Source organism: Protomyctophum parallelum, assembly GCF_964188405.1.
Source record: "Protomyctophum parallelum genome assembly, chromosome: 17".
NCBI classification, from domain to species: domain Eukaryota; kingdom Metazoa; phylum Chordata; class Actinopteri; order Myctophiformes; family Myctophidae; genus Protomyctophum; species Protomyctophum parallelum.
In genome coordinates, this window is record NC_139719.1 from 36,695,309 (window position 1) to 36,722,580 (window position 27,272).

The following is a 27,272-nucleotide window of genomic DNA, read 5'->3' on the forward strand; positions in this document are numbered from 1 at the left end:
GTAAGTTGTCAATATCAATGCAGATTTTACAGAAATTATCAAAAATAGTCAAATTTGCAGATCTACAAGCTCACAACGCGTGCCGTCGCATTGAGTCAAATCATGATATTTGTTTTTGGAAATGTAGTCGAGTGAAAGTACGGTATCTAAAAATATGAATACTCAAGTAGGAAATACAAATAATTTAACTAACTACAGTACTCAATTAAATATACTTCCTTACTGTCCACCACTGGATTACATCATACATTAATGTACTGTAGCTTGATTTCTTTGCCGCAGATGCATTCATTTTGAGATTTGATTGTGATCGCAAGCACTTTTATTTACCGGTATTTGTTTTTGGTCAAATCACTGTGACACTGTATTTTGTCATTAAAATCTAATTTAAATAAAAACGTACTACTGTATACGTGCTGTGTTTTTCTCTCCCCTATTCTATTCCTTTTTATTCTGCTCTGTTTAGCTTTTTTAAATCACCATATGTTTTATAGATTCACCAGTCGGTCCAAAAAGTAAAAGTACGAATCTCGCTTATTTTCTGAAATACATTTCAAATGTATACTATTGATACAGTATATAGGACAACATGCATTTTACATACATAATAATATACATACAATAGATATAGAACTGTGGTTCTCAACCAGGGGTGCGGGGACCACCAGTGGTCCTTGAAAGCTCCACACGTCCCAAACTCTTCTCCCTTCTGTCTCCAAAACTATGGAATGCACTTCCCATTGCAATCAGAACTACTGATTCACTCCCTCCCAGTCTTCCGCCGCAGTCTGAAAACGCACCTCTTCAGACTCCATTAGCCCATAGCACTTAGTAGTACTTGCACTAGCCTTGACCTCCTACAGGCGTATGCAAAGGCTCAACTTATGTAACTTAGACAGCATTTTATGTAGACTTATAGCATTGGGGTTTTCCAAATCACTGAATGCTCCTTTAACTCTTGAGAATGTAAAATGAAACCAAATGGACCTGCACTCTCATGAGTTAAATTATTGTTAAACATTCTGCCTTACTTAAGTTAATTTTTCCTGTTATTTCTCCTATGGCACCAACATCAATAGGCCTACAGCATTTTGGGTCTGCAAGGCAAAATCTCATCAAATGCAGAATACATAATGGGCCTTGATATGAAAAGGGTTAAAAACCAAAGATGTAGATTGTAGAAGACCTATTTAACAGTTGCAGAATCATAATTGCCTCCCTGGTGATCGTTGACGAGTGTCAACGAACACCACCTGGACACAGACATGTGGCCTATATTGGGGAACCCACCATGGGCTACATACATTCAGATAGATTGCTTGTGAAGGTACTGTAGTGTAGGCTATATTTAATGTAGTATACTACCAGTAAGACGCCTGAGGGCGAGAAGCGACCTCACCCTAAAGGGCGGGGTCGTGTGCATGCATCCGCCTAGGTGACAGCAGACGAGCGCTATCTATCTATCTATCTATCTACATGGGGGGTCAGATCAACATATGGAATGAATTCTGTACTGGCCATATATGGAGCGTGTCTTGAGTGTACTGTACGGGGTTTGATGAGGTCAGATCAACATATGGAATGTCAGAACAGGTTGCTCCAGATCCAAGGGTGGCAGCGGGGGCAGTGTCAGGCCTGGGGTGACGGACCAACCAACCAACCAACTGACGGGAAATGCACGTTTTCGACCTGCAGTCGCAAATAATATACTATGAGTATTCAGTGTTATGTTAAATTAAATATAATGAGTATTGTCACGGGGCAACCCGTGCCCCATATACAAAGACACATGACACTGCGTTCTATAACATGCAAGGACTATTTTAAAATTGTGTGTTGGAGTTTAAATGATCACTGATTGCCAATTGTCTCTCCTGCACTGCTGTTGGCATTTCCCTTGAGTAGGAAGGGGCCAAAAGTGCTATGCAGGAGAGGGGTGTTTCTTATGCTGTCTTATTGTCATTGAGTTTACAGGCTGATTTATACTTGTTTAATTGTAACGCATAATTGAGAATGTTTAGGTTACTTTTCAAGGTGTTATTTATGGCAGTATTTATTTGAAAGTATTTATTGAGAAGAAATGTTGCTAATTGATTCTGTGTCCTGTGGTAGGATCCACTCCTATTTAAGGGAGGCTGCAGGCACAGACAAGTTAGTTGGATGTGGGCTTTGACACATAACATCCCTGAGGGAGAGCTACAGGCCTTGTGGGATCAAGGTACAGCCTGAAGAGAGCGCTCATCCTGTTTGGGTTTTGTTAAGGAGTGTTGCCCAAGTATTTATTTATCTTTTTGTCCTTTCTTTATATTTGTTGCCTGTAATACAGTGTGCTATTGAGAATTATTGCACTGAACTATATTGTCTGGACTTTTGGTGGATGAGTTTGTGGAAAATAAAAGCCCTTAACTACAATTAACGATTAAAAATCACACCCGTGTGAAGTGAGGGGCGCTAATGTATTAAAGTCTAACTCATGTTGATTAGGTGATGTAATGGTGATGTAAAACAAACGGTGACAAAACAAACATTAAATTATCTTTATTGTTGATGACATTTAATGTTTGTTAGGTAAAGGTATATTTTCCCTTTATTGTCAATGCCGTTTTTAAAACAAACATTGAACTAAAAACAAACATTAAACCTGTATATAGGAGGGGCTCCTCAAAAAAAGAATGCATAACGTTATACCATTTTTTGCACAATTCTTTTAGTTATAATTAGGATCTAATAGATCTATTACCAGCCATGTTTCCTCCTATTATTCTAGATATACAGTAATAGCTTGAGATGGTGCCTCTGCTGTACCATTATGCTGTGAGTGACCTGACCTGCCTGTAAAAGCAGTGAGCTCCATAGAGGGCATCTGCAAACTGCTGTTGAAGTTCCATCCATTGGTTGCTGAAGCATTAATAAATGACTTCATAGGAACTGGGTCAACGAGAAATTAATGTGAAAGCCCTATTGCCAGTCTGACTGGGGTTACATTCATACCTCTTGTGTAACTGTGAGTTTCAGCTCTTGTGCTGATTTCCTGGAAACAAATCCTGGAAAGTAAAACCAGACAAATGTGCTGTTATTGCTAATGTGGAACACCAGTTGAATGCAAATTAACTCTTGTTTATACTACATGATTCTGAAGCAACCCAACATAAGTCTGCATCCAGTGTAGATAATGAGAACCAATGGAAAGGGGAACTGTTGGTAGATTTTTCATTTGGATAAAAAAAAAAAAGGTACCTTCTATTGTATAGTCTTAATACAAGCTCACAAACCCTCTGAATACGGGGATTCATATGGTTAAGCAAACAAGATGTTTTTTGTATTGACAGTTTATATGAAGCAGAACAGCTGGTGAGACAGTGAAATGTTATTATAAAGCCATATGGAACTCTGAGCTTCACAAGCACAAATATGTTTAGATCTAGGATGGCAGAGTGCAATACAGACCTCATATCTGACAATCTAATAGTCCACTATTCAGGGCGTTCCACAAGTTTGGAGAGGTCATTGCATTATTTTAAAGACCCTTTAAGATGTATAATTAGGTAAATAGGCATGTACCTTTTTAGAACATTGAAGTATTTTGCTGGGTGTTTAAATTGTGGTGTATTTATGACATTGTATTGTCTTGTCTTGTTTTGAATGTAGCCTATAGCATTACGCAGACGCGGGTATTGAACCCGGGGCTCCCTCTCGCCAGACCAACGCTTGGGCCCGATTGGCAGGGCTGTTGCGGGCTGGGTCTTGGCTGCATTGACCAGAGCACAACGATTTCCCCTTGTGGATAATAAAGGACATCTAATCTAATCTATACGTAATCAAATTCAGTCAAAGCAAGTTCACAGCACACGCATGCACGTGCACGTGCGCTTGCACGCACGCACACACACACACACACACACACACACACACACGCACACACCTGCCTTTGAGCTTTATTCCCTTTGCATGTCATTGTGATGAATGAGTTGTATTATATCAGTGTTTCACAGAAGGGTGTGGGAAATTTTAAATCAGTCTGACAATTTATGCCGTGTCTCTCTCTGTGTGTGTGTGTGTGTGTGTGTGTGTGTGTGTGTGTGTGTGTGTGTGTGTGTGTGTGTGTGTGTGTGTGTGTGTGTGTGTGTGTGTGTGTGTGTGCGCGCGCGCGAATATTCTATGCCAATATAATCTCTGACATGTGTGTTTGTGTTAAACTTTAGAGCCACCAAGTAAAAGTCAATGCATCTGTAAACATTCTGGGCCAGTACGATTTCTGTTCTGTTTCTAATCTGGACATTCAGTGGTGTATGCTGATGGACACACATTATGTGAAGGTAATATCAGAGGAATAGAATATTCACACTCATGATCTAGTTCTAATATACTTTATTAACAATGTTTCAAGCAAAAGCTTCATAGGGTCGAAACTTAATATCAGAGAAAGGAAATTAATTGGTTTGCGGCTTTCGTTTGACTCAATTTGTCATCCTCAATATCATTCTATGAGGTCACAGACAAACATCACAAAGGATTTTATTGGCGGATATATGTTACACCAATCTGCGGTTTTATAGCAGGTGCATGCAGTTTATCTCTGATGTCTTTAATGAGCACCGCCCTGTTTAACCTTTGTTCTTTCCATAAGTCTTTGTTACTGTCTCTTCTCCCCCGTCTTTCAAAATGACTGTCTAACAATTTTCATTAATGATTCTAGCTGAATAATCATATCCTTAATAGCAAGTGCAGCAACTGAATGAGCTTTAACACTACAAGCAAACAGCGGTAAACAGCAGTATAAGGAGGGCGATGATCCTGTGATCCTAGAAGATCAACATGTAATCTTGAGGAGGTGCACAAGATGTTCTTTATTCATGTGTACACACACACACACACACACACACACACACACACACACACACACACACACCTGCTATATCACAGGACAGGGAGGAGATTGAGTCACTTCAATAGAAATTCAAAGTAAACCTCTCCACATTTATTCCACCATAAGGCCTACCGTAAATCATATCTATTCTGTTCTGTGTCCACTTAACTATGTCATCTTCAACAAACATTTCCCTGTTAGGCTTATCTGCATTCAGCCATCTCTTCAATACACTGTGCTGGATAACACTGGATAAAGCCCTCTATAGTCTACACAGAGCTTTAATGATAGCAGCAATATGCTTTCCATTCTCTTAAGCAAACACGTGTGTGTGTGTGTGTGTGTGTGTGTGTGTGTGTGTGTGTGTGTGTGTGTGTGTGTGTGTGTGTGTGTGTGTGTGTGTGTGTGTGTGTGTGTGTGTGTGTGTGTGTGTGTGTGTGTGTGTGTGTGTGTGTGTGTGTGTGTGTGTGTGTGTGTGTGTGTGCGTGCGCGTGCGTGCGTGTGCAGCATGCAGGTTAGTGGACATGTCATTAAAATTCTACTGACAGAGTGTAGAAATCAAATGGATCCAAATGTACCCATAAGGGACGGTTCAATTTAGATACCGTAGTAAGATTTACACTGAGGATTTTAGTGCATGGGCAGGGCCCAACGCCTCGAGCTTCTGTGTCAATGTCGGTTGTACATTAACAACAACCTGGCGTGGATTGGACAGCTAGTCTAATGGCATGGGGGAAGTAGGGCAGGTGACTCACAGGGTTAAGAGGACACAGAACGAATCGACCGAACACCTGGGTTATTGGAAAACCAAACAAGAAAAACAAAACAAAACTGGAACTACAGTATCTGTGGAATACATTTAGAAACTTTTGAGTAAAGATGGAGCCACAAACAAAATGTAGCTAATACAGTAGTCTTTGAAAGTGCACGCTCTAACCTTGTTTCACTGTATGAAGGCTCACTCATCGATGGGACTTGACAACAACAACAACAACAGTAACAACAACAACTACAAAACCTAACTGGACGCTGCAGCTATATGCGGAAACGTGGTTGTTCTGTAGCTTTATTCAAAAGAAGAGCTGGACATGGACCCCAACAGGGCTTGGTGTTTTCTGTGCGCTGTGGGGCTGGTGGCTGGTCAGTGTCAAGCTGTCCGAGTGGCCCAGTGTCTCCGAGGTGTCATGATCAATGTGATGCTGCTGAGCGACAACGAGGCTCCCTGGAGCATAGAGTATGTGAAGGGTGCCGTGGATAGGGCCCTTCAAACTGATGCTTTAAATGGTAACGGTAAGATTCGATATATAATATAAACACACACACACACACACACACACACACACACACACACACACACACACACACACACACAGAGAGAACAGGCTTATATGTTCAAGGTTCAAGGTTGTATTGTTACATCTTGTGTACGTACAGGTACATAAGAGTACAACTTATCTTAGTGTGGCTTCCTTCAGACCCCCAGGGGTCCTTGAGGGAGTTCAAGGGGGTCCCCAGCTAAATTATAGTTTGGAACCAAATGGACCCTTATGGGCAGGTAACTCTGAGAGTGGACAAATTAACATTGATTTTACAATATAAATTGGGGGTCCCAGAGATAGAAATGCCATTAAATGGGGGTAAACTGGAGGTCCTTGAAATTAAACGGGTTGAGAATCACTGCTAGAGCTGTAAAAATCTTCTCTTATGACATATCTTTTCAAATGAGGGTCCGCGGGCTAATAAATGTCAATTTGGGGGTCCTTGACATGAAAAAGTTTGGGAACCACTGTGTGACGGCCCTGCCCCCTCTGCCTCACTGTAGGCTAGCCGGCAGCCTCTGTGATGGCAGAGTGGAGCAGGCCCTCAGCCCAATTGTTCTCACCTGAGGTGGGTGGAGCTTAGGGCAGAATATAGGGAGCTCTCCTGGCTGCAGCTCACTCTCTCTTTGTCCTACCTGCAAGCAAGATCTGCTTGGGTTGTTTGTCTTAAGTTATAGTTTGCACTATTTAATACAACACGCACACAGCACTCTCCAAACATCCATACACTGCAGACAGATAACTGATATCCTCACATCCCACTGCACTTTTAATTACTTTAATATAATAAATAAAATAAATATTTATACTCATGTGTTTTTGCCATGCATCCCCTAGGCATGACAACTGCTTCAGACAATGCAGCAGCATAGACAAAATAGCATGCAAAACAACAAAAACACAGCAAGCACAGCAAACAAAGGGATAGAATAAAGAGTGCAACAAAGAGTAAAAGAATAGTAGCCTACATGTACATGTTTTCCCTGTAGTAGCAAAGTTAGTTAAACCTTTTGTGAACAGCTTCACAGTAGGTTATGTTCCATATACACAACAAAATGTTGTTTAAAAAGGTGCAATTCAATGCTATGTTCCATTGTACAAATTTGTGACAAATGTGTTTTATTTATGTATTTATTTCCTCCCTCCCATGTTTATGAAGGTATACATAATCTCACCGCTAGTTACAGGGGATTTGAAACCAACCTCTACAAACACAAAGGGTGCTATAGTAGTACATGCGAGGGGGTTGATGCCATTAAAAACCTGAATGTGAGTATGGTGCATGCACACACACATTTTTTTAATCCCACGATTTTTGTGAATTTTTTCACCCGGTCCCAAATAATTACACATACACTGAATATTGTTTTGGTGTCTTTCTTGCTTTGCAGCAATCAGGGGAGATGGGATGTGCTCTGCTGGGACCCAGCTGTAACTATGCTACCTACACACTGGTGGAGTAAGACTTGCCTTGTGTTTCCCTACTTTGCATGCTTGTAGAGGTGTGTGTGTGGCTGCGTGCGTGCGCGTGTGTCTGTGTCTCAGTATATGTGATAGTATTTGACATTGCTTGCAATATGGCAGTGAGAACTTTTGTCTCTCTCCCAACTCCTTCCTTCTCTCTTCTTTCCCCCATCTATGCATCACACCCTCACATTCTGCCTTCTCTTTCTTTTTCTCTTTCCTCCTGTCTTTTGTACACTCTCCTCTCATCCCGTCTCTCTCCTATCATCCTGTCTCTCTCCTCTCATCCCGTCTCTCTCCTATCATCCTGTCTCTCTCCTCTCATCCCATCTCTCTCCTCTCATTCCATCTCTCTCCTCTCATCCCATCTCTCTCCTCTCATCCTGTCTCTCTCCTCTCATCCCATCTCTCTCCTATCATCCTGTCTCTCTCCTCTCATCCTGTCTCTCTCCTCTCATCCCATCTCTCTCCTCTCATCCCATCTCTCTCCTCTCATCCCATCTCTCTCCTATCATCCTGTCTCTCTCCTCTCATCCCATCTCTCTCCTCTCATCCCATCTCTCTCCTCTCATCCCATCTCTCTCCTCTCATCCCATCTCTCTCCTATCATCCTGTCTCTCTCCTCTCATCCCATCTCTCTCATCCCATCTCTCTCCTCTCATCCCATCTCTCCTCTCATCCCATCTCTCTCCTATCATCCTGTCTCTCTCCTCTCATCCCATCTCTCTCCTCTCATCCCATCTCTCTCCTCTCATCCTGTCTCTCTCCTCTCATCCCATCTCTCTCCTATCATCCCATCTCTCTCCTCTCATCCCATCTCTCTCCTATCATCCTGTCTCTCTACTCTCAACCCATCTCTCTCCTCTCATCCCATCTCTCTCCTCTCATCCCATCTCTCCTCTCATCCCATCTCTCTCCTATCATCCTGTCTCTCTCCTCTCATCCCATCTCTCTCCTCTCATCCCATCTCTCTCCTCTCATCCTGTCTCTCTCCTCTCATCCCATCTCTCTCCTCTCATCCCATCTCTCTCCTCTCATCCTGTCTCTCTCCTCTCATCCCATCTCTCTCCTATCATCCCATCACTCTCCTATCATCCCATCTCTCTCCTATCATCCCATCTCTCTCCTCTCATCCCATCTCTCTCCTATCATCCCATCTCTCTCCTATCATCCCATCTCTCTCCTATCATCCTGTCTCTCTCCTCTCATCCCATCTCTCTCCTATCATCCCATCTCTCTCCTATCATCCCATCTCTCTCCTCTCATCCCATCTCTCTCCTATCATCCCATCTCTCTCCTATCATCCCATCTCTCTCCTATCATCCCATCTCTCTCCTATCATCCTGTCTCTCTCCTCTCATCCCATCTCTCTCCTCTCATCCCATCTCTCTCCTATCATCCTGTCTCTCTCCTCTCATCCCATCTCTCTCCTATCATCCTGTCTCTCTCCTCTCATCCCATCTCTCTCCTATCATCCCATCTCTCTCCTATCATCCTGTCTCTCTCCTCTCATCCCATCTCTCTCCTCTCATCCCATCTCTCTCCTCTCATCCCATCTCTCTCCTCTCATCCCATCTCTCTCCTCTCATCCTATCTCTCTCCTCTCATCCCATCTCTCTCCTCTCATCCCATCTCTCTCCTCTCATCCTGTCTCTCTCGGTCCTCTCTTTATATCTCCCAGCGTGGATATCGGCCTACAGTTGAGCATGCCCATCATCTCGGCGGGCAGCTTCGGCCTGTCATGTGACAACAAGACCAACCTGATACGCGTCCTGCCGCCGGCGCGCAAGATCTCTGTCTTCTTCACGTGGTTCTGGCCATACCAAGATCACAACGACAAGCCCATTAAGCCCGAGTGGGAATCAGCCACCATCTACAAGAAAGAGCCAATGACAGAAGACTGCCAGTGGTGAGTCACAAAGGCTGGTGGCTGACACCAGACATCAAAGTAAACATCAAAGTAAAAACCTCAACAATGTGAGGTTACTGTGTAATGGTATTGGTGACTGTGTTGGCCCTGTTTCTCTACAACCCCAGCTGGCGGCTGGTCTTGGATCAAACTTAGGCCCTACTGGGCACTGGGTGAGCTAACACAAGGCTGTTGATAGACTAGTTGACTGTTACGGGAATCGAGCCCATTTCCTTATAGTTACGATAGTTAGTGTAGTTATGATAATCTGACCAGTAGAGCATCTTGCCATGTCAAACATCAATTTTCATCCAATTTAAAACACGACATCCCTGTCATTAACCAGTGGTAGAGGCGAGAAAAATAAACCTCCATGTCTAGTGCTGTGGAGTTTATCGGCTGGAGCTCTCCATGCATGGAGGTGGGGTTTATCGGCTGTAGCTCCATGCATGGAGGTGGGGTTTATCGGCTGTAGCTCCATGCATGGAGGTGGGGTTTATCGGCTGTAGCTCCATGCATGGAGGTGGGGTTTATCGTCTGTAGCTCCATGCATGGAGGTGGGGTTTATCGGCTGGAGCTCCATGCATGGAGGTGGAGTTTATCGTCTGTAGCTCCATGCATGGAGGTGGGGTTTATCGGCTGGAGCTCCATGCATGGAGGTGGGGTTTATCGGCTGTAGCTCCATGCATGGAGGTGGGGTTTATCGGCTGTAGCTCCATGCATGGAGGTGGAGTTTATCGGCTGTAGCTCCATGCATGGAGGTGGAGTTTATCGGCTGTAGCTCCATGCATGGAGGTGGAGTTTATCGGCTGTAGCTCCATGCATGGAGGTGGGGTTTATCGGCTGTAGCTCCATGCATGGAGGTGGGGTTTATCGGCTGTAGCTCCATGCATGGAGGTGGGGTTTATCGGCTGTAGCTCCATGCATGGAGGTGGGGTTTATCGGCTGTAGCTCCATGCATGGAGGTGGAGTTTATCGTCTGTAGCTCCATGCATGGAGGTGGGGTTTATCGGCTGTAGCTCCATGCATGGAGGTGGGGTTTATCGGCTGTAGCTCCATGCATGGAGGTGGAGTTTATCGGCTGTAGCTCCATGCATGGAGGTGGAGTTTATCGTCTGTAGCTCCATGCATGGAGGTGGGGTTTATCGGCTGTAGCTCCATGCATGGAGGTGGGGTTTATCGGCTGTAGCTCCATGCATGGAGGTGGGGTTTATCGGCCGCTCGCCATTAATGGCAACCCATTCACTCTGTATTCCGAGTCCGACGTTATGAACTATGTATACAAAAATAAATAATTGTTGAGTGATAAAAAATAAGCGATTAAGCGATAAACCCCCGTGCACTGTTGAAGCTGTGATGCGCTCGTGAAGTTGTTTTGTAATTTTTCCACATGTACCACTTGTTGATGCATAATATAATAACATCAGATTAATTTAAGAAAACTGTTAATTAAGTTAGAATAAACATCACCACATACATACTTGCATAATTGTTCAACTAATTTCACTCAGGTACATAAATGCGCTAGATACTGCCACCAGCGAGTTCGCAAAGAAATTCCAAAAGACAGCTATAGTCGAACCAGATGAACTAAAGGACCATCTGCGCTCCTCCAAAAACAGGACAAGTAATGGTAAGTTGCTATACCCTTTTCACAATGTTATAATTCCACCAGGAGGCCGATTTCTGCAAAACACCTTTTTTTATATTACTCCTGCTGATTTTGTCCAAACAAATCGGTAGTCATTAATATATCTCTATACTCATGTGGTTAAGATGGATCTGTCCCATTTGTCACGTTCTATTCTAATTGGCGAATTTCGAACATTGCTGGCCCACAATAACCTACCTGACCTGATGGAGAGAGACCTGTGCTCCAAGGAGCACACCACCCTTTCTAGTTGTTGTTGTTGTTGTTAGGATGGAAATGGAAGCATGAATGTGTGTGACTCCATCATGGGTAAAGTGCAGTGTTGTTGTGTTTGCAGTATTCATTTTGTGTGGAGGACCAGAAGACATAGTGGAACTGAAGAAAGACACTAAGGTTGCAGACAATGAAGTTGTCTTCATCCTCATTGACCTTTACAAGTAAACGCACTCATCATATCACTCTCTTATTCTCCTGCACCTCCATCAGTGCTTCTCCATTTCATCCCCCTTCCTTCTCTGAGTGGCACACACACACACACACAAACATACGCACGCACGTACACACACACACACACACACACACACACACACACACACACTGGGCTATATTTTCGTCCATGCTAAACCCCTTATCCCTAAACTACTTTGCCTTTTTTCTTTTTACTATTTTGAAAAACATTTTTGAAAATAAACAAACTACAAGCTCACAACGTGTCGATGTAGCTATTTTAAATATAAAAAAAAAAATTTCAAAACAGTAAAAAAGTTTAGGGATAAGGGGTTTAGCTGAGCATGGATGAAAATAGAGCCCACACTTTTTACCTCCAGTGATGAATACTACACCAACAAGACGTCCATCGAAGACATGAGGAACGTGTTGGTGCTGACTATGCCAAACAGTAGAAACTACACTGCTCTGGCAGCAGACAACATCACGGTGGGTCCTGCCGTCAAGTCATGTTGTGCTGGGAATACTGGGAGAGAAAAATGTGTCAGTCTGGGGTGCAGATATGTGTGATATGTACGGTAGGTATGAAAGCAATAGAATACACCCGCACACTGTGTATATGCTCGGTACATAAGTATTTTCTTATTTTAGATTACCATGAATTAGATTGAACATTTTAATGAAACGTTGTCCATTCAACTGTCACCAAGCTGAGAGATTCTGAGAGATCTGAGATCTGTAGGCCTAAAGCTTCAAAATAACCCACTTCCAGGTTTGTCGTATGTTTGTTTGGAGTTTGATAACTATTGTGTTGTCTGCTGATAATTGCCTGGCGAGATACGTAGGTCTGAGCTTTGGCAGGACACGATTAATTCTGAAATCAATAAAAATAAGGAAGTGTTGAACTCATAAAAGGTTTGTATTGATTGTTAGAAACTTACAATCAATGGGCACAGCAGTGAATCATGACAATAATGAGGCTATCTCACATGCAAAAATGCAGTCTCATTGATCTTTTGCACTTAAGTGGTAGTAGTAGCCCCCTCTCTCTCCCTCTCCCAAATATGTATTTACATTTTGTATTTGAGGCATTTATCACATAAATCCATAGCTATACTTAATACTTAGCTCAGTTAACCAGCTACGTCTTTAATAGCTGGTGCAGATTTTTGCTCAAGGGCACATCAAAAGGGGACACACGGTCTGTTGTGTGAGCATTGATCCTGTGACCTTGTTGGTTCCAAGACACTCATAATTCAATCTTCTGTTGCCCCCCCCCCCCCACACACACACACACACACACACACATTAACACACTGTATAGGCCTACTGTCTATCTGTCTCTCTCTGTCTCACTTTGTCGTGGTCTAGATGAACGACTACACGGCAGCGTACCATGACGTGGCCCTGCTGCTGGGTGAGGTGATGAGGAAGATCCAGGACCAGAACAGTGACGCTGAACTGGAACACATGGACGCCATAGACATCAACTACTTTAGGAACATAACCTTCAACGGTAAACGATCAAATCCTCAGTGTTAATTTAACTCTGAAGTCGCGTGTACAAATGTAACCAAATGGACACGTACTGGTCCATTTGGTTACATACACACCCAGAGTTACAAATGGGGATTTGATAACATCAGCAAACAAACACCAAAATTAACAGTAAAGTTGTATAGCAACAGAGAGAGAGAATGGAAATGGAATAAAGAGACCGGGAGGGAAGAGTTTTGTGCGACATACACGCACAAACAAACACGCAAAAACTCACACAAACACACAAAAACATATACACGCACGCACGCACGAGCACACACACACACACACACACACACACACACACACACACACACACACACACACACACACACACACACACACAGTCAAAGGGAGAATAATATCACACACATTCTGTGGATAAACATCCTGAACTCTGACTCTGGTATAGGTCCAGGGTTAGGGTTAAGTCCCTCAGGGTTAATTTAACTTAGAAAACACCATTTCTGCATGATGAGGCTTTGCTGTAATTGTGCTCAGGTACTGCTGGCACCTACAAATTGGACCAGCATGGAGACCGGGACGTGACCTTCTCAGTCATTTACACCACAAACGACAACGAGGTGAGCTCATTTATGATGCTGAATGATCCAAACAGTGAGCATCAGCTGACTTTCTGAGAATGCTTGAGGATGAGGATTATTATGTTAATTTAATTATTATTGGAGAGTCAGTCAGTCAACCTTCAACCAGTATGTGGTTCCAATGGTGTTGAGGGCCAGGTGTATGCTGGTTTTCATTCCAACTAAACTCTGCAACTACACCATTCATTCTAGCTCTGATCCATAGCTCTACTGCGTTTCATTTAGATTTTAGAGCTATGTTACTCTCAACTTCCGCCGCTCGCATGAATGCAGACCAGCCTATCCTCTTTAGCGTAAATAAAAAGAACGTTTTAGCTACTCATCAAAACAAAGGCGGGTTATGTCATTAGAAAGCCTACTTTCCTTAGTGGACGCACTCTGAGCCCCCCACCACACGTATAAACTGTACTTTTTGGCCAAAAGGGGATTTTGTTTCCACCGGGAAAAAAATACTTGTAGTTACTCCACTGCGCCTTCTACCGATATTGCCCAGAGAATTGCCTCATAGAGAATATTTTCCCTCCGGTGAAAAAAAATCCCTTTCTGGCCAAAAAGTACAGTTTATAAGTGTGGTGGGGGACTCAGAGTGTGTCCACTAAGGAAAGTAGGCTTTCTAATGACACAACCCGCCTTTGTTTTGGTGAGTAGCAAAAACATTCTTTTTATTTACGCTAAAGAGGAGAGGCTGCAGGTCTGCATTCATGCGAGCGGTGGAAGTTGAGAGTAACATAGCTCTAAATGAAACGCATTAGAGCTATGTACAAGAGCTACGTTCATTCCAACAATTAGCAGTGCAGTGGAAAGTACATTTACTTAAAGGGCTGGCCACTTCACCCCTTTTGCAACCAGATCTTATTTTAATGAGGTATGTTTGGGAGACAAGAAACACTTTCTTTCACTTTCAATTTTTCTGGTCAAATTTCTAATTTCAAATAGGGCTACTGTTATCTACTACAAATACTATTAACATTGAGAGACTGCAGTTTATTACAGCAGTGAAATGTCCCTTTAATTTTTAATTTCACTTTTGCGGTATTTGTACTTTAAGTATTTCCAATTTCCAATACTTTTACTGTACTACACTACATCCCAGATCCAAATATTACTTTTATGCCGCTACATTTATTTGACAGCTATAGTTACTAATTATTAAAAAATCATATACTGTTTCATCCTGCTTTATTTTGATACATACTTCTCATATTTTGTTCTTCAGTATAAAAGACTATTTACTTTCAACACAGAGGACTACGTTACGACTCTGGATACTAACAACCCTTCCTTCATCTGGGGGCCTGGACTTCCCAATGACAAACCATACAAGGGTACAGGTTACACACGCACACACGCAGACACACGTGTATGCACGACAGTGAGCCACTCCTCTCGTGAAGCTGCCATCATTAACTAATGCCCTCATTAACAGAAGATAAGAAAGATATCTGCGACCACTGACTACACAGTAAAGTGTTTTGAGACCAGACTCCAGAAGATTACAAAACATATTTAGTAATCTCTAGATTGAACTGGGAAATGTTTCCATTTCTGGACAGATAATTGTTTTGGAATGTTGGGAGAGTTTTAGGGACACACATTGCCATGTCGACAACCAAAGGATAGACTGCAATATTTTATCACCGCTTCTGCTAGGATCCTTCAATTCTTAGAGTATTATTTTAACACTTACCACCACTAGTACTACAGTTGATGTAAATCAGTATCAGTCTCTCTTTTCAAAAGTGAACTTGGGTCAAATGTACTAGATGGACAGTCCCGAACGCACAGATTGAGACAGGGCTGCTCTTTGACAGGCTGGGGAGATGCTGCAGACGTAGCTGTCTTGTTGCTTCCTATCTACAGTACAAGCTCTCAATGCTCCCCCATCGCCACTCATTGTGAGCTTGTAGATCGGCTATTTTCATATGGCAAAAATGTATATAGGGCTGAATTGGCAAATGTATGTTTTGTAATAATAATCAAAATCTACAAAGTAACTAACTAGTTACTTGTCCTATACATTTACCACTATATTTATTTGAAAACTTCAGTTACTAGTAACTAAAGTTTTCAAATATATGTAGTGGAGTAAAAGTACACTATTTGGATCCGAGATGTAGTAGGCCTATAGTAGACGTAAAAGTATTGGAAATTGGAATTGCACAAGTAAAGTACAAATACCTCAAAAAAGTAAAAAGTACTTAATTACTTTCCACCACTGCTTATCTGGACTGGGGTCTGACTTTCTGCATGCTGAGGCTTTGTCTTTTATCTTAACACGAGTGTGTTGTCTGTGGCTACACCATCAGGCCTGGAACAGCATGACATCATCGTCCTTGTGTTGGCTATCACCGTGGTAGTGGTGGCCACCATCGCCTTCATCTTCTACAGGTCAGAAACTATACCCATTATTATCATGTCTGCGAGTGAAGGTGATGCAGCTATGACCACCATTCATACACCTTAATTAACTCTTTCTTAGTTGGTATACTATATTGATATCATTGATCTCCATATATGGGGCATAAATAAAAGGGACGTGGACTGACAGATACAGAGATCTCCATATATGGGCATATTGGTCTGCTCAACGGTGAGATGTAAATTTGAGGGCCGCATATCGACCCAAACCTCTAGTACAGTAAATTGTTCATCTAGGTCCATATACACCCAGATTTAAAATAAACACTTCTGAGTAGGTCAGGCAAAGGACAAGAATCTGGTGGGCTTTGATCTCAGGCAAGGAAGAAGCACATGTGCGGTGTGCATCATCCATACATTAAGCAGTCAGTTTCTGTCTTTGAATGAAGCCTGAAAGTGATGTTGTTGTTGTTTTTTTGCAGACAGAACCGGAGAGAGCGTTTGAATAGGAAGCGGTGGTCTCACATCCCTGCTGATAGCATCACGCTGCTGGAGCACAATGAACGCAGCGTCATCAATCTCAAGGTATAAAAGTATCAGAATAGCTTTCCTTTTGCTGGTAAAATAACGTTGCACATTTCAACAGAATGTTAGCAGGAGAGCTAGTGCAAAAAAGACCCAAGAACCATATTTATAATGAGAGCTGGGAGGAACTTGGGTGTTTGGGCTTATAGGAAAAGGATGAGAATGAAAACTAGTTTATGCATGCACCCAATATTCTCTATGGGTTCCCATTCTTTAACGCACACTATGAAAAAAAATCACACTTGTGTGAAGTGAGGGACGCTCTTTTCATCATACATCATCATACATCACATTCCGTGCTCAGCCAATCATCTGAGCACATTCCGTGCAGAAATACACACAAAGCAGTGCATAGGAATTCTCAAAAACAGATCATTTGAAAAGATTTTATCTTTTAAATGAAGTGTTACGTCCTCCCCAACTAGATTGACGATGAAAGGAAAAACAAGAGCTACAAGATCCGACGTGCACTCTACGATAAAAAGGTAAATGATAACAACACACCTCCTAATATTTTCAACAGGTACAGTAAGTGATAATGTGTCTTTATATTGCCTAACAACTTGCAACACACATTTATAGTAGTTAACTATGCTAATTATTGAAATCACCTGAGGTAATTCTCCACTAGCCTAGTGACCACAGAGAATATAATACTATATTGTATTATATTCTCTGTGGTCACTAGGCTAGTGGAGAATTACCTCAGGTGATTTCAATAATTGCTTGTTCATTTTAAATGATGGGTTTATGCGATACTGTCTGTTACCATAGATTGTGATTCTGAAGGAGCTGAAGCACTCGGATGGAGGTTTCAATGTGAGCCAGACGATAGAGCTAAACGCAGTAAGATGACACACACGCACACAAAGTGTTACATTTAGCCTCTAAAATATGTATTGTTTTCCCTCCTATGCCCAGCTTTGTGTGTGTGTGTGTGTGTGTGTGTGTGTGTGTGTGTGTGTGTGTGTGTGTGTGTGTGTGTGTGTGTGTGTGTGTGTGTGTGTGTGTGTGTGTGTGTGTGTGTGTGTGTGTGTGTGTGTGTGTGTGTGTGTGTGTGTGTGCCACGCAATGTGATGATTTGATTGGCTGAGCACGGAATGTGATGATGTATACTGTATGATGATAAGAGTGCCCCTCACTTTTTATCACTCTCTGCAGCTCCTGGCCATTGACTATTATAACGTGACTAAGTTTTACGGCACTGTCAAGTTTGACGAAGGGGTGTTTGGAGTGTTTGAGTATGGAGAGAGAGGGTCCCTTAAGGTATGTAGTACTATATGTGTCTCTGTGTGTGCGTGTGTGTGCGCGTATACGTGCGTGTGTGCGTGATCTAGTCTTCCAGTCTGCTCAAATAAAGAGATAATTGTGAGCATCATTCATTCATCACCGTCCATTGAGTTCAAGGGACAGGTGGCGCCATCTTGCACTCAGCAGTGTAATTTCGGTCTCTCAACTGCGGAAGACCAGTGCTTCAATCCTGGGTAGAGAACATAAAGGTTATGTATTGCAAGGTCAGAGAAAACAGCATGGTAGTGAGTAGTGACTAAGTAAATTGAAAGAAAACTAAATAGTTCTACAAAGTAACTAGGATAGCAGGTAGACATCAAACCTAGCATCTATATAAATATACTGTATACTATACTGTACTATGTGAATAACATACTTAGTAAACTAACTATCAGAGCCTCAGTCCAACCTCCAGGCTGGCCTGCACATCCTGGAGCTGCAGCAAACTCTAGTCCAGTGCAGTCCTCTAGTCCACCAAGGCTATATCAACTTGCTACCGGCAAACACCCACATCTGAGAGATCCCAAACTAACTAAATATGGTCAGCCAAAGGATCAGATTCTATATTGGGTCTTCATCTCAACCATTAGTTCTCTCTCCTCCCACAGTATGTGCTGAATGATAAAGTCTCATATCCAGAAGGGACCTTCATGGACTGGGAGTTTAAGATCTCTGTTATGTATGACCTTGCCAAGGTAATTAAGACACTGACTCTTTTTCTTTTGTTCATTTAAGATTCATTAGTTATCTGAGCCCAGAATGTGTGTAGCTATTAGGGTAGCTATGTAGTATTTAGGATCTCTAGAGCACATGTACCGTACCTCTGCAAATCAAATATGTATGGTAGACTCCCTGTGTATCTCAATAAAGGCAATGTAGTTGTGTAAATCTCCTATGCAGGGTATGTCCTATCTCCATGCCAGTGACATTCAGGTCCACGGACGCCTTAAATCCACAAACTGTGTCGTGGACAACCGCATGGTAGTGAAAATCACAGACTTCGGCTGTAACACTATTCTCAACCCTGCCAGAGGTAAACACATATTGTACCCTACAAACCACAATACCAGATACTTAACAGTACACAAGTGTGGTCACAACACTTTGGACATGAACTACTCATCCGACTATCCAGTACATCCAGTCTCCAATTCCCTTGTCTCCCTCTGAAATAGCATGCATGCTAAACCAAAAATTACCATTTAATCATATCAACCCTAGCGTCCCTATTCCATGTCATAATAAGCAAACAGCAGCAAAAACAGCAGCAGATTGGGGGATCATAGCTCCATTCTGGTCATGGAACACCTTGGGAACACCCAGGATGAAGTGGCTAATGTTGCCCGGAAAAGGGAAGTCTGGACGGACAAAAGACAGGGACCTAGACAACTGGGGGGGACTGGGGTCAAAGTACTGTATATACGAAGTGGTTAAACCACCTTTTAGCCCTTGTCCCCTAATTCCTTAATTCTCCTTTCATTCATCCCTCAATTCCGGCCCTCTCCTCCTAGACCTGTGGACGGCCCCAGAGCATCTGAGGAGACAGGGAATCTCCCAGAAAGGAGATGTCTACAGCTTTGCCATCATTGCTCAGGAGATCATGCTCAGGAAAAACACCTTCTACTCTGAGTTCTGTTCAGACCGTGCCGGTACACACACACACACACGCGCACGCACGCACGCACGCACGCACGCACGCACGCACGCACGCACGCACGCACGCACACACATTATATTAATATTATATTAATATTAGGTTATAGTGTAGTGGTGTAATATGATAGCAGTCCATGGTCATGCACTGTGAGGGGGCCGGGTCCACGGTCACACTTTGGTGGGCTCCATGAAGAGGCCTGGTCCACGGTCATACTCAGCAGTCAGTTGGGGGTTCATATTAGAGGTCCACGGAACTGCGAAATGGAAGACAAAAAGAGACTCCGGGAAGTGGAAGAATGTTGAGTTAGTGGCAGGCCTTGCTGGAGCCTATACAGTGGAGTTTATGGGCGTGTGCGACATGGAACGTGCGGCATAAACGGCCACAGCATGGAAAGACTGTTAGGGGAGCGAGCATGGTCATCTAAGGTCATCGCCACACGCTAGCGGGTAGCGTGCGGCTTGGATGGCCAGGGGCGGGGGAAGCCATTAGAGGTGCCGGCATGAACATCTAAGGTCATCGTGTAGCGTGCGGCTTAGATATTCAGGGGCACGAATGACATGCGGGGTGCCGGCGAGATCATCTAAGGTCATCACTGCGAGAACGTCTAAGGGCAACACTACGTGCGAGCGTGTAGCATGCAGCTTAGATGGTCTGGTCTGGTCTGTGGGAGGATGCCGTTAGAGGTGCCGGCATGAACATCTAACCGACAGGTAGTTACCCCCCCCCCCCCCAGGAAGGATGATATAGGGCCATGAGTGTTGACTGGGGGTTCATATTTTGAGGAATTGCCTGTCATAATTTGTATTAGGATGTATTAGGATGTTGATATTCATTCATCATCAGCCAACACTCCCCACTGAGGCCTTAGTCCTACTCCTCCTCCCAGCCAACACTCCCCACTGTCATTTACATCAAAAAGGCATGTGAACTCAAACCCACAATTCAACATTTTGGTTTTAAGATGTTGATATTCATTTTGTATTCATCCTTAGGACCCCAAATCACACCTTGGAAAGCACGAGTGTCTATTTCAAACAAAGTGTTTTTTGACCGGGGGGTCATATTTTGACAGGAATTGCCTGTCATAATTTGACCCCCCTGTATTAGGATGTATTAGGATGTTGATATTCATTCATCAGCCAACACTCCCCACTGACAGGTAGTTAGAAGATAGAAGTAAAAGAGAAGGGGAGGGAGGGTTACTGTCGCACGCCGCCATTCTTTTAACTTTAAATACCCCGTTTAAATACCCCCGGTGATTGGTGAGGTAGGAGTGGTCGGCCTGGTTGGAGGTGGGCGAGTGGTTGGCACGGGTGGCACAGGGTGGAGATGACAGTGGCCGGTGAGTTGTGCTTGGTTGTCTTCTGCTTGGTCAAACCTCCCGAACCTCAGTTGTTCCAACTCCATTTGCCAGTTCTGTACAGAAATCCATAGTAGTTAGTTAGTTAGTTCATTTAGGCACAGAAGGCAGTGTACAGTACATTGCTAGCTCACTCTCACCCATTCATTCATACATACTCCCAGTGCAGTCTGTCTCTTCACGTCTATTCTCATTCGCTACAAGCTAACTTACATAATATGCCCTCATAGGTACCGTGCATCTCAGGTGGTTCATTTAAGCAGTCCTCTAGTCTATTCGTGTAGTTTTTTCATGTCAATGGGTGATTATGTGGATTGTACTGTGTTTCTATGGATTGTATGTGTATGTGTGGTATATCTTAACTCATGCAATTGAAGGTTCAATGTTATATGTTCATGTAATAGCTATTATGCGCTGCTCCGTGGGTTTGTGATCTCAGATTCTGTGTCATGCTTGCGCAGGTAATCTGTAGTATCACTAGGAGCTCAATCACACCGCCAAAAAGAATGCAATAGCATTGCAAAAATGGTAAATGGTTAATCCTGAGCTGGAGTGTCTAACTGAAATATGTTATCCACTGTGCTTTGTCTTGTAACAGAAAAGTTGTCCATGGTGCAGTATCCAGGCCTCTCATCCTATTACTTCAGGCCTGACTTCAATTTGGAGACTGCATCAGAGAAAGAATTAGAGGTGAGCTCACATTTTCCATGCATATTATGTGTGTGTCTGAATGTTCTTGTCCACATGTCTTATATCGTAAAAGCACTATCTGCAAATGTCTTCTGTCTGTTTTCTAGGTGTTCATGTTAATAAAACAGTGCTGGGATGAGGACCCAGACAAAAGGCCTGACTTCAAGAAGGTGGAAAATTGTCTTGGGAAAATATTCAGGTGTTTCTTTTATGACTCATCTGAATTGTACTATTAGAAAAGTTGCAAACATTCTCAATCTGTGTGTCTGTGAACATCTCCGGCTTCCTTATTGACATCCCATTGTACCGCCTCCCGCACGTTCCTGCCTCTGATCTGCTCTGTCGCAGCTATAGCCACTGTCGGTGCTGGAGGCGGTACAATGGGATGTCAATGGGAAGTCAAGGCAGAAGGAAAAGAGAATTTCAGATATATGCTTCGTTTGAAACATATCACAATCACTCAAAAGCCGCATGGGTTGACGTTTCCGACGGTATGTACAGCTGCGTTCTATTGTGGGCTAACGAACTGAAGAGGGACCGTAAATATCCAAATGTCAGAAACCTTTACGGGGGTTCCGAGAGGGGCTAGATGGCGCTATAACGAGCCGCTTCTGGTTTTCCCTATAACTCTTGAACCAGGCCATACAATTGCATCATCATGAAAATTTGTTTTCCTTGGCTCATGACACAACTCCCCACATAGGCCACGCCCATTTCCACAATTTAGCATTTCCACAATTTTGCTATTACTCTTATCTCTGGGGTCATGTGATCATGATGTATCAGACAGATCTTCCACATTTTGCAGGCACCAGGTCGGTTAACCCGGCCTGGCGGAGAAGACCTGTGCTCAGAGGAGCACTTTTTTAGTTGAAAACTCAGTCCAATCAGGTGATATAAAACGTCCATTTGTCTTTATACTGTTCTCTCCTTGCGTCTTCTTTCTACTCTCCTGTCCTCTCCAGTACCCTTCATAACCAGGCCAATGAGAGTTACATGGACAACCTAATCAGACGTCTGCAGATGTACTCTAAGAATTTGGAGCGCCTGGTTGGAGAGAGAACGGCTCTGTACAAAGCCGAGAGGGACAGAGCTGACGAACTTAACTTCATGCTACTGCCTGGGTCAGTTTAAAGTAAAGGAAAAATGCATGTCTATTCTTTTGAGGAGGTTATCTAACAACTAAACAACTAAATCGGCATTACGACTAAATTGGGGGGAAAAGGAACGAAAAAAGTTGTGTACAGAATACAGATACAGATAAAATAACCTGTCTTTCTGTCTCCCTAGCCCGGTAGTCAAATCTCTGAAGGAGACAGGCATAGTGGAGCCGGAGTTATATGACGAGGTGACGGTGTATTTAAGTGACATCGTGGGTTTTACCACTCTGTGCCAGTACAGCACGCCCATGGAGGTGGTGGATATGCTCAATGACATCTACAAAGGCTTTGACGGAATCCTGGACCACCATGATGTCTATAAGGTAAGTCTGGAGCTCTAAAGAAAGGAATCACGGGTTGGTAGGTAGATGGTGTTATACCCCTATACCACCCCACATAACCTCCTAGCTACCACCCCATACGCACCACTCCCATCTTCACGTAAGCACTTCAGTGTCTTCATCTTGTGCTCACTAGACAGGCCTGTCAATTCTGTCCAGAATCATTCCACTGACCCAGTGTCTCACTGTCCAAACAAGTAACCCCATAGTTTTCTTTTAAATCTTCAGTTTCTCCTTGCTGTTTCTATTTGAATCCCTCAGGTGGAAACGATAGGTGATGCCTACATGGTGGCCTCTGGGCTACCGAAGCGGAACGGGAACAGACATGCAGTGGATATCTGCCGCATGGCACTGGACATCCTGGCCTTTATGGGCACCTTCCAACTCAGACACCTGCCTGGCATACCTGTTTGGATACGTATCGGTGTGCACTCAGGTGAACAGAAGACTTACTCCTGCATACATGCAGACAACTCTGTCCTATAGACAGCAAAGGGTTTTTAATCAGTGACGGAAGGAGTATTTTAAGTAAATTTAGCAATACCTGTATTAAAAATGTTAAATTAATAAGTTCAAAAGTATTGTCATCAAAATATACATACCAAAGTAAAAGTAAAACAAATAAATAAATGTTTTGATTTGATTGTGGCACTTGAAGATATGAATTTAATAAACTGAAAATGGATTTTGGAGGTTTTATCCATACAGTAAAAAATATTTTCCGCACCCTTGTTATGTGATTGTATCCTATATCTCACACTCACCTGCCCTGGTCGTCATTCGTCTGGCAAGCAACTGTGGTCATTGGAAAGCTTTTTGTTTATGAGACGAGAAAGATAAACCAACAAATAATGTTTGAGCGAGTGTTTTGGTAACTGAGAACAACCTGTTGACAACGTGCGTGCGTGAACAACGTGCGTGCGTGCGCCCATAGACTCCAATGCATTCTGTAAACTTCCGGTTGGCCCCATGAAGTGAACGGAGTTGTCGTAACTCTATCTTATTCTGTGACTCTGGTGTATGTAGGTCCCTGTGCAGCAGGTGTGGTGGGTATTAAGATGCCTAGATATTGTCTGTTTGGAGACACAATCAACACAACATCTCGTATGGAGTCGACAGGACACCGTAAGGATCCCGCAACTCATAAAAAGGGTCTCACGATACAAACTGATTGTTTTAACCAAAAAATATTACCCATCTTAATACAATGTATTGTTTTATTCCATCCTATATCCCCCAGCCCTGAGGATCCATGTCAGTAAGCCTACTATTAACATCCTACAAAGGACTGACTGCAAGTTTGAATACGAGATGAGAGGAGAGGTCTTTCTGAAGGTAGAGCTCAACCCTGTACCCAAGTCACCTGATTTTTAACCACTTATACCGCTAGTGTGTGTAACTCTGAGTGTACAAATGGAGCCAAATGGGCCCATCGAGGGTCCATTTGGTTCCTTTTGTACACAAATTGTTAGATTGAATTACAGTAACTGGACCTGAGTTTTTTTCAGTCTGCACCAAATAATTCTTCCTAAAGTTTCCCCGCAAATAAGCTGTGGTTCAAGTGATGAATGTATGTACATGAATTAATGCGTGCCAATCAATATAAAATGTGTCAATCAATACTAAAGAAAACAAGGAAATAAGTTATCGTGTGCAATTGTGCTTGTGTGTCACCACAGGGCAAAGGCACAGAGACCACTTACTGGTTGACAGGTAAAACGGGTGAGGATTACGACCTCCCAACGCCACCAACAACGTAAGTTACCTCTTATGTCCAATGTAAGCCTAATTTAAAGCTACAATATAACTTCTGCAGTGGTCGGAGGTGGTGTATCCCTACTCTTCCATTGAGACATGTAGACTCTGGTAACGGGTATGACACCTATTGGTTGACAATGTATGTAAATTATTATATGAAGTAGATGGCGCACTAATTACTATAAACTATACTAGACTAGAACTCACCAAGTACCAACAAAGTCAGTTGTGTGTGTGTGTGTGTGTGTGTGTGTGTGTGTGTGTGTGTGTGTGTGTGTGTGTGTGTGTGTGTGTGTGTGTGTGTGTGTGTGTGTGTGTGTGCGCACGTATACTGTATATGGCGTGATTCGTGAACTAAAGTCATTCATATCCTCCCAACACACACACACACGCACACGTGCACACACACACGCACACACACACACACACACACACACACACACACACACACACACACACACACACACACACACACACACACACACACACACACACACACACGTACGCCACGCACCCAGGGAGAACTTCCAGCGGCTGCAGCAGGACCTGGCTCAGATGATTCTAGAATGCTTGGAGGAGCGCCCCCATGGAGAGTCCATGGAGATGAGGAAGACTCTGTCCCTGAGTAACCTGGCGTCACCAGTAACTCGGAGGCAGACCAAAGTGGAGGCCAAGGAGCAGGAACCAGCGGAGGACGACGACCCACCAGAGTATCTCCATTTGGCCTCTGTGGAGAACACACTGAGTACTTTCCTGTAGACTCTAGAGTGTACTTGTAGAGCCTAGTTTGGAGCTGGGTCACATGCGGTGGTGGAAAACAAATAAAGTAAAAAAAAGTAAAAGTATCAATACTGCATTGTAGAAATACTCTGTTAGAAGTAAAAGTCAGGAATTAAAAATGTACTTGAGTAAAAGTACAAAAGTATTGGCACCATTTTTGTGAGTCCGGTACCGATTCCGGTTCTTCTTATCGATTCCGGTTCCTAAATGCTATAAAATAACTTACCTGTAAATAAGAGGTGTTTATATTTAACAAAAAGAGTAAGATCCTCTCCTTGAGTTGAGCCATTTGTGGATAATAGAGTAAGCTTTAAAACTAAGTAAGTTTTCCTATTTTTAATATATCTACTCTTATTTACCCAGGTTAATATCCATATATGACTCAGGTTTCTACACTTCTGATGTCAGCGCTGGATATCGCTGTTGTCTCCATACTGTACATGGAGCTATAGGTTGTCTCCATATATGGAACTCTAGGTGAAATAACGAAGGCTTTCACCTTGAGCTCCATATAATATGGAGACAACCTATAGCTATAGCTGATGCCCCCCATGCCAAAGCGCCAGCGCTCGCCCTGCAGTCTGCCGTCAACCAAAGCTCCACCCACGCAGCAGAATGCCGCTGGGGCAAGCTTTTCCCGGAATCTGGCCGAATCTGCCGCGTGGGTGGAGTTTCATTTCCATCCACCAGCTGTCTAAAAACCCGGAAATTACGCAAAAGACAGCTTCTTTTGTCCACGCATTGAATCTTATTCTTAGGTGTAGTTACAGGGAGAGTGGGAGTGGAGCCAGCTTTGCAGAGGATCATACCAACAGACTATCTACTGAGGATATCCAAGAAAAAGTATTTTTCTAACAAATTCAGAGAATCATCAGACATCAAGTCCACTTGGAGAACTATTAACGAACTTCTCAACAAAAAAATGTCTACTGTACCCCTCCCATCTCAGTTCAAGGATGGTGATAATATGCTAAATGATCCTGTTGTAATAGCTAATGAATTCAATATGTTTTTTGCAAAGGTAGGTTCTTCTCTGTCCAAGGATATGGGAAAACCAAATAGTAATCATTTAGACTACATTAAGGGTAACTTCCCTACTCTCTTGAAATTTGAAGACACGAACGAAACAGAAGTTTTGGAATTAATTTGCCAACTTGAAGATATCAGCAGCTGGTCATGATGATATAAGCGCATCATTGATTAAACCAGTATCTTCTTTTATTTGTAAACCAATTACCCACATTCTCACCTATCACTGCAATCGGGGGAGGTTCCAAATGATTTAAAAATAGCCAAAGTTATTCCTTTACATAAATCTGGAGACCCAAGACTTTTTAATAATTATCGACCAATATCAGTGTTACCATGTTTTACAAAAATTTTGGAGAAACTCGTCTACAATAGAATGTTTAACCATTTAAATGAACACACTATCTTATATGAGCATCAGTATGGTTTTAGGAAACGTCATTCCACCGATATGGCCCTTTTA

General features: G+C 43.0%; 1 protein-coding gene across 1 annotated transcript; it reads left to right on the forward strand.

Annotated features, from left to right (window-relative positions):
- Nucleotides 1-5,955: 5,955 nt before the first annotated feature.
- On the forward strand, nucleotides 5,956-25,759 carry gucy2cb (guanylate cyclase 2Cb; the record flags this gene model as incomplete). The annotated part of the gene is made up of 25 exons (XM_083787597.1): nucleotides 5,956-6,101; nucleotides 9,332-9,559; nucleotides 11,071-11,192; nucleotides 11,548-11,647; nucleotides 12,038-12,146; nucleotides 13,029-13,173; nucleotides 13,698-13,780; nucleotides 15,018-15,126; nucleotides 16,108-16,189; nucleotides 16,642-16,744; nucleotides 17,170-17,229; nucleotides 17,519-17,590; nucleotides 17,906-18,010; nucleotides 18,643-18,729; nucleotides 18,935-19,067; nucleotides 19,546-19,683; nucleotides 21,650-21,741; nucleotides 21,849-21,940; nucleotides 22,707-22,865; nucleotides 23,032-23,224; nucleotides 23,504-23,678; nucleotides 24,269-24,367; nucleotides 24,483-24,577; nucleotides 24,922-24,998; nucleotides 25,519-25,759. The coding sequence occupies 25 exons, from the start codon at nucleotides 5,956-5,958 to the stop codon at nucleotides 25,757-25,759; spliced, it is 3,045 nt and encodes a 1,014-aa protein (XP_083643723.1).
- Between the last annotated feature and the right edge of the window lie 1,513 nt (nucleotides 25,760-27,272).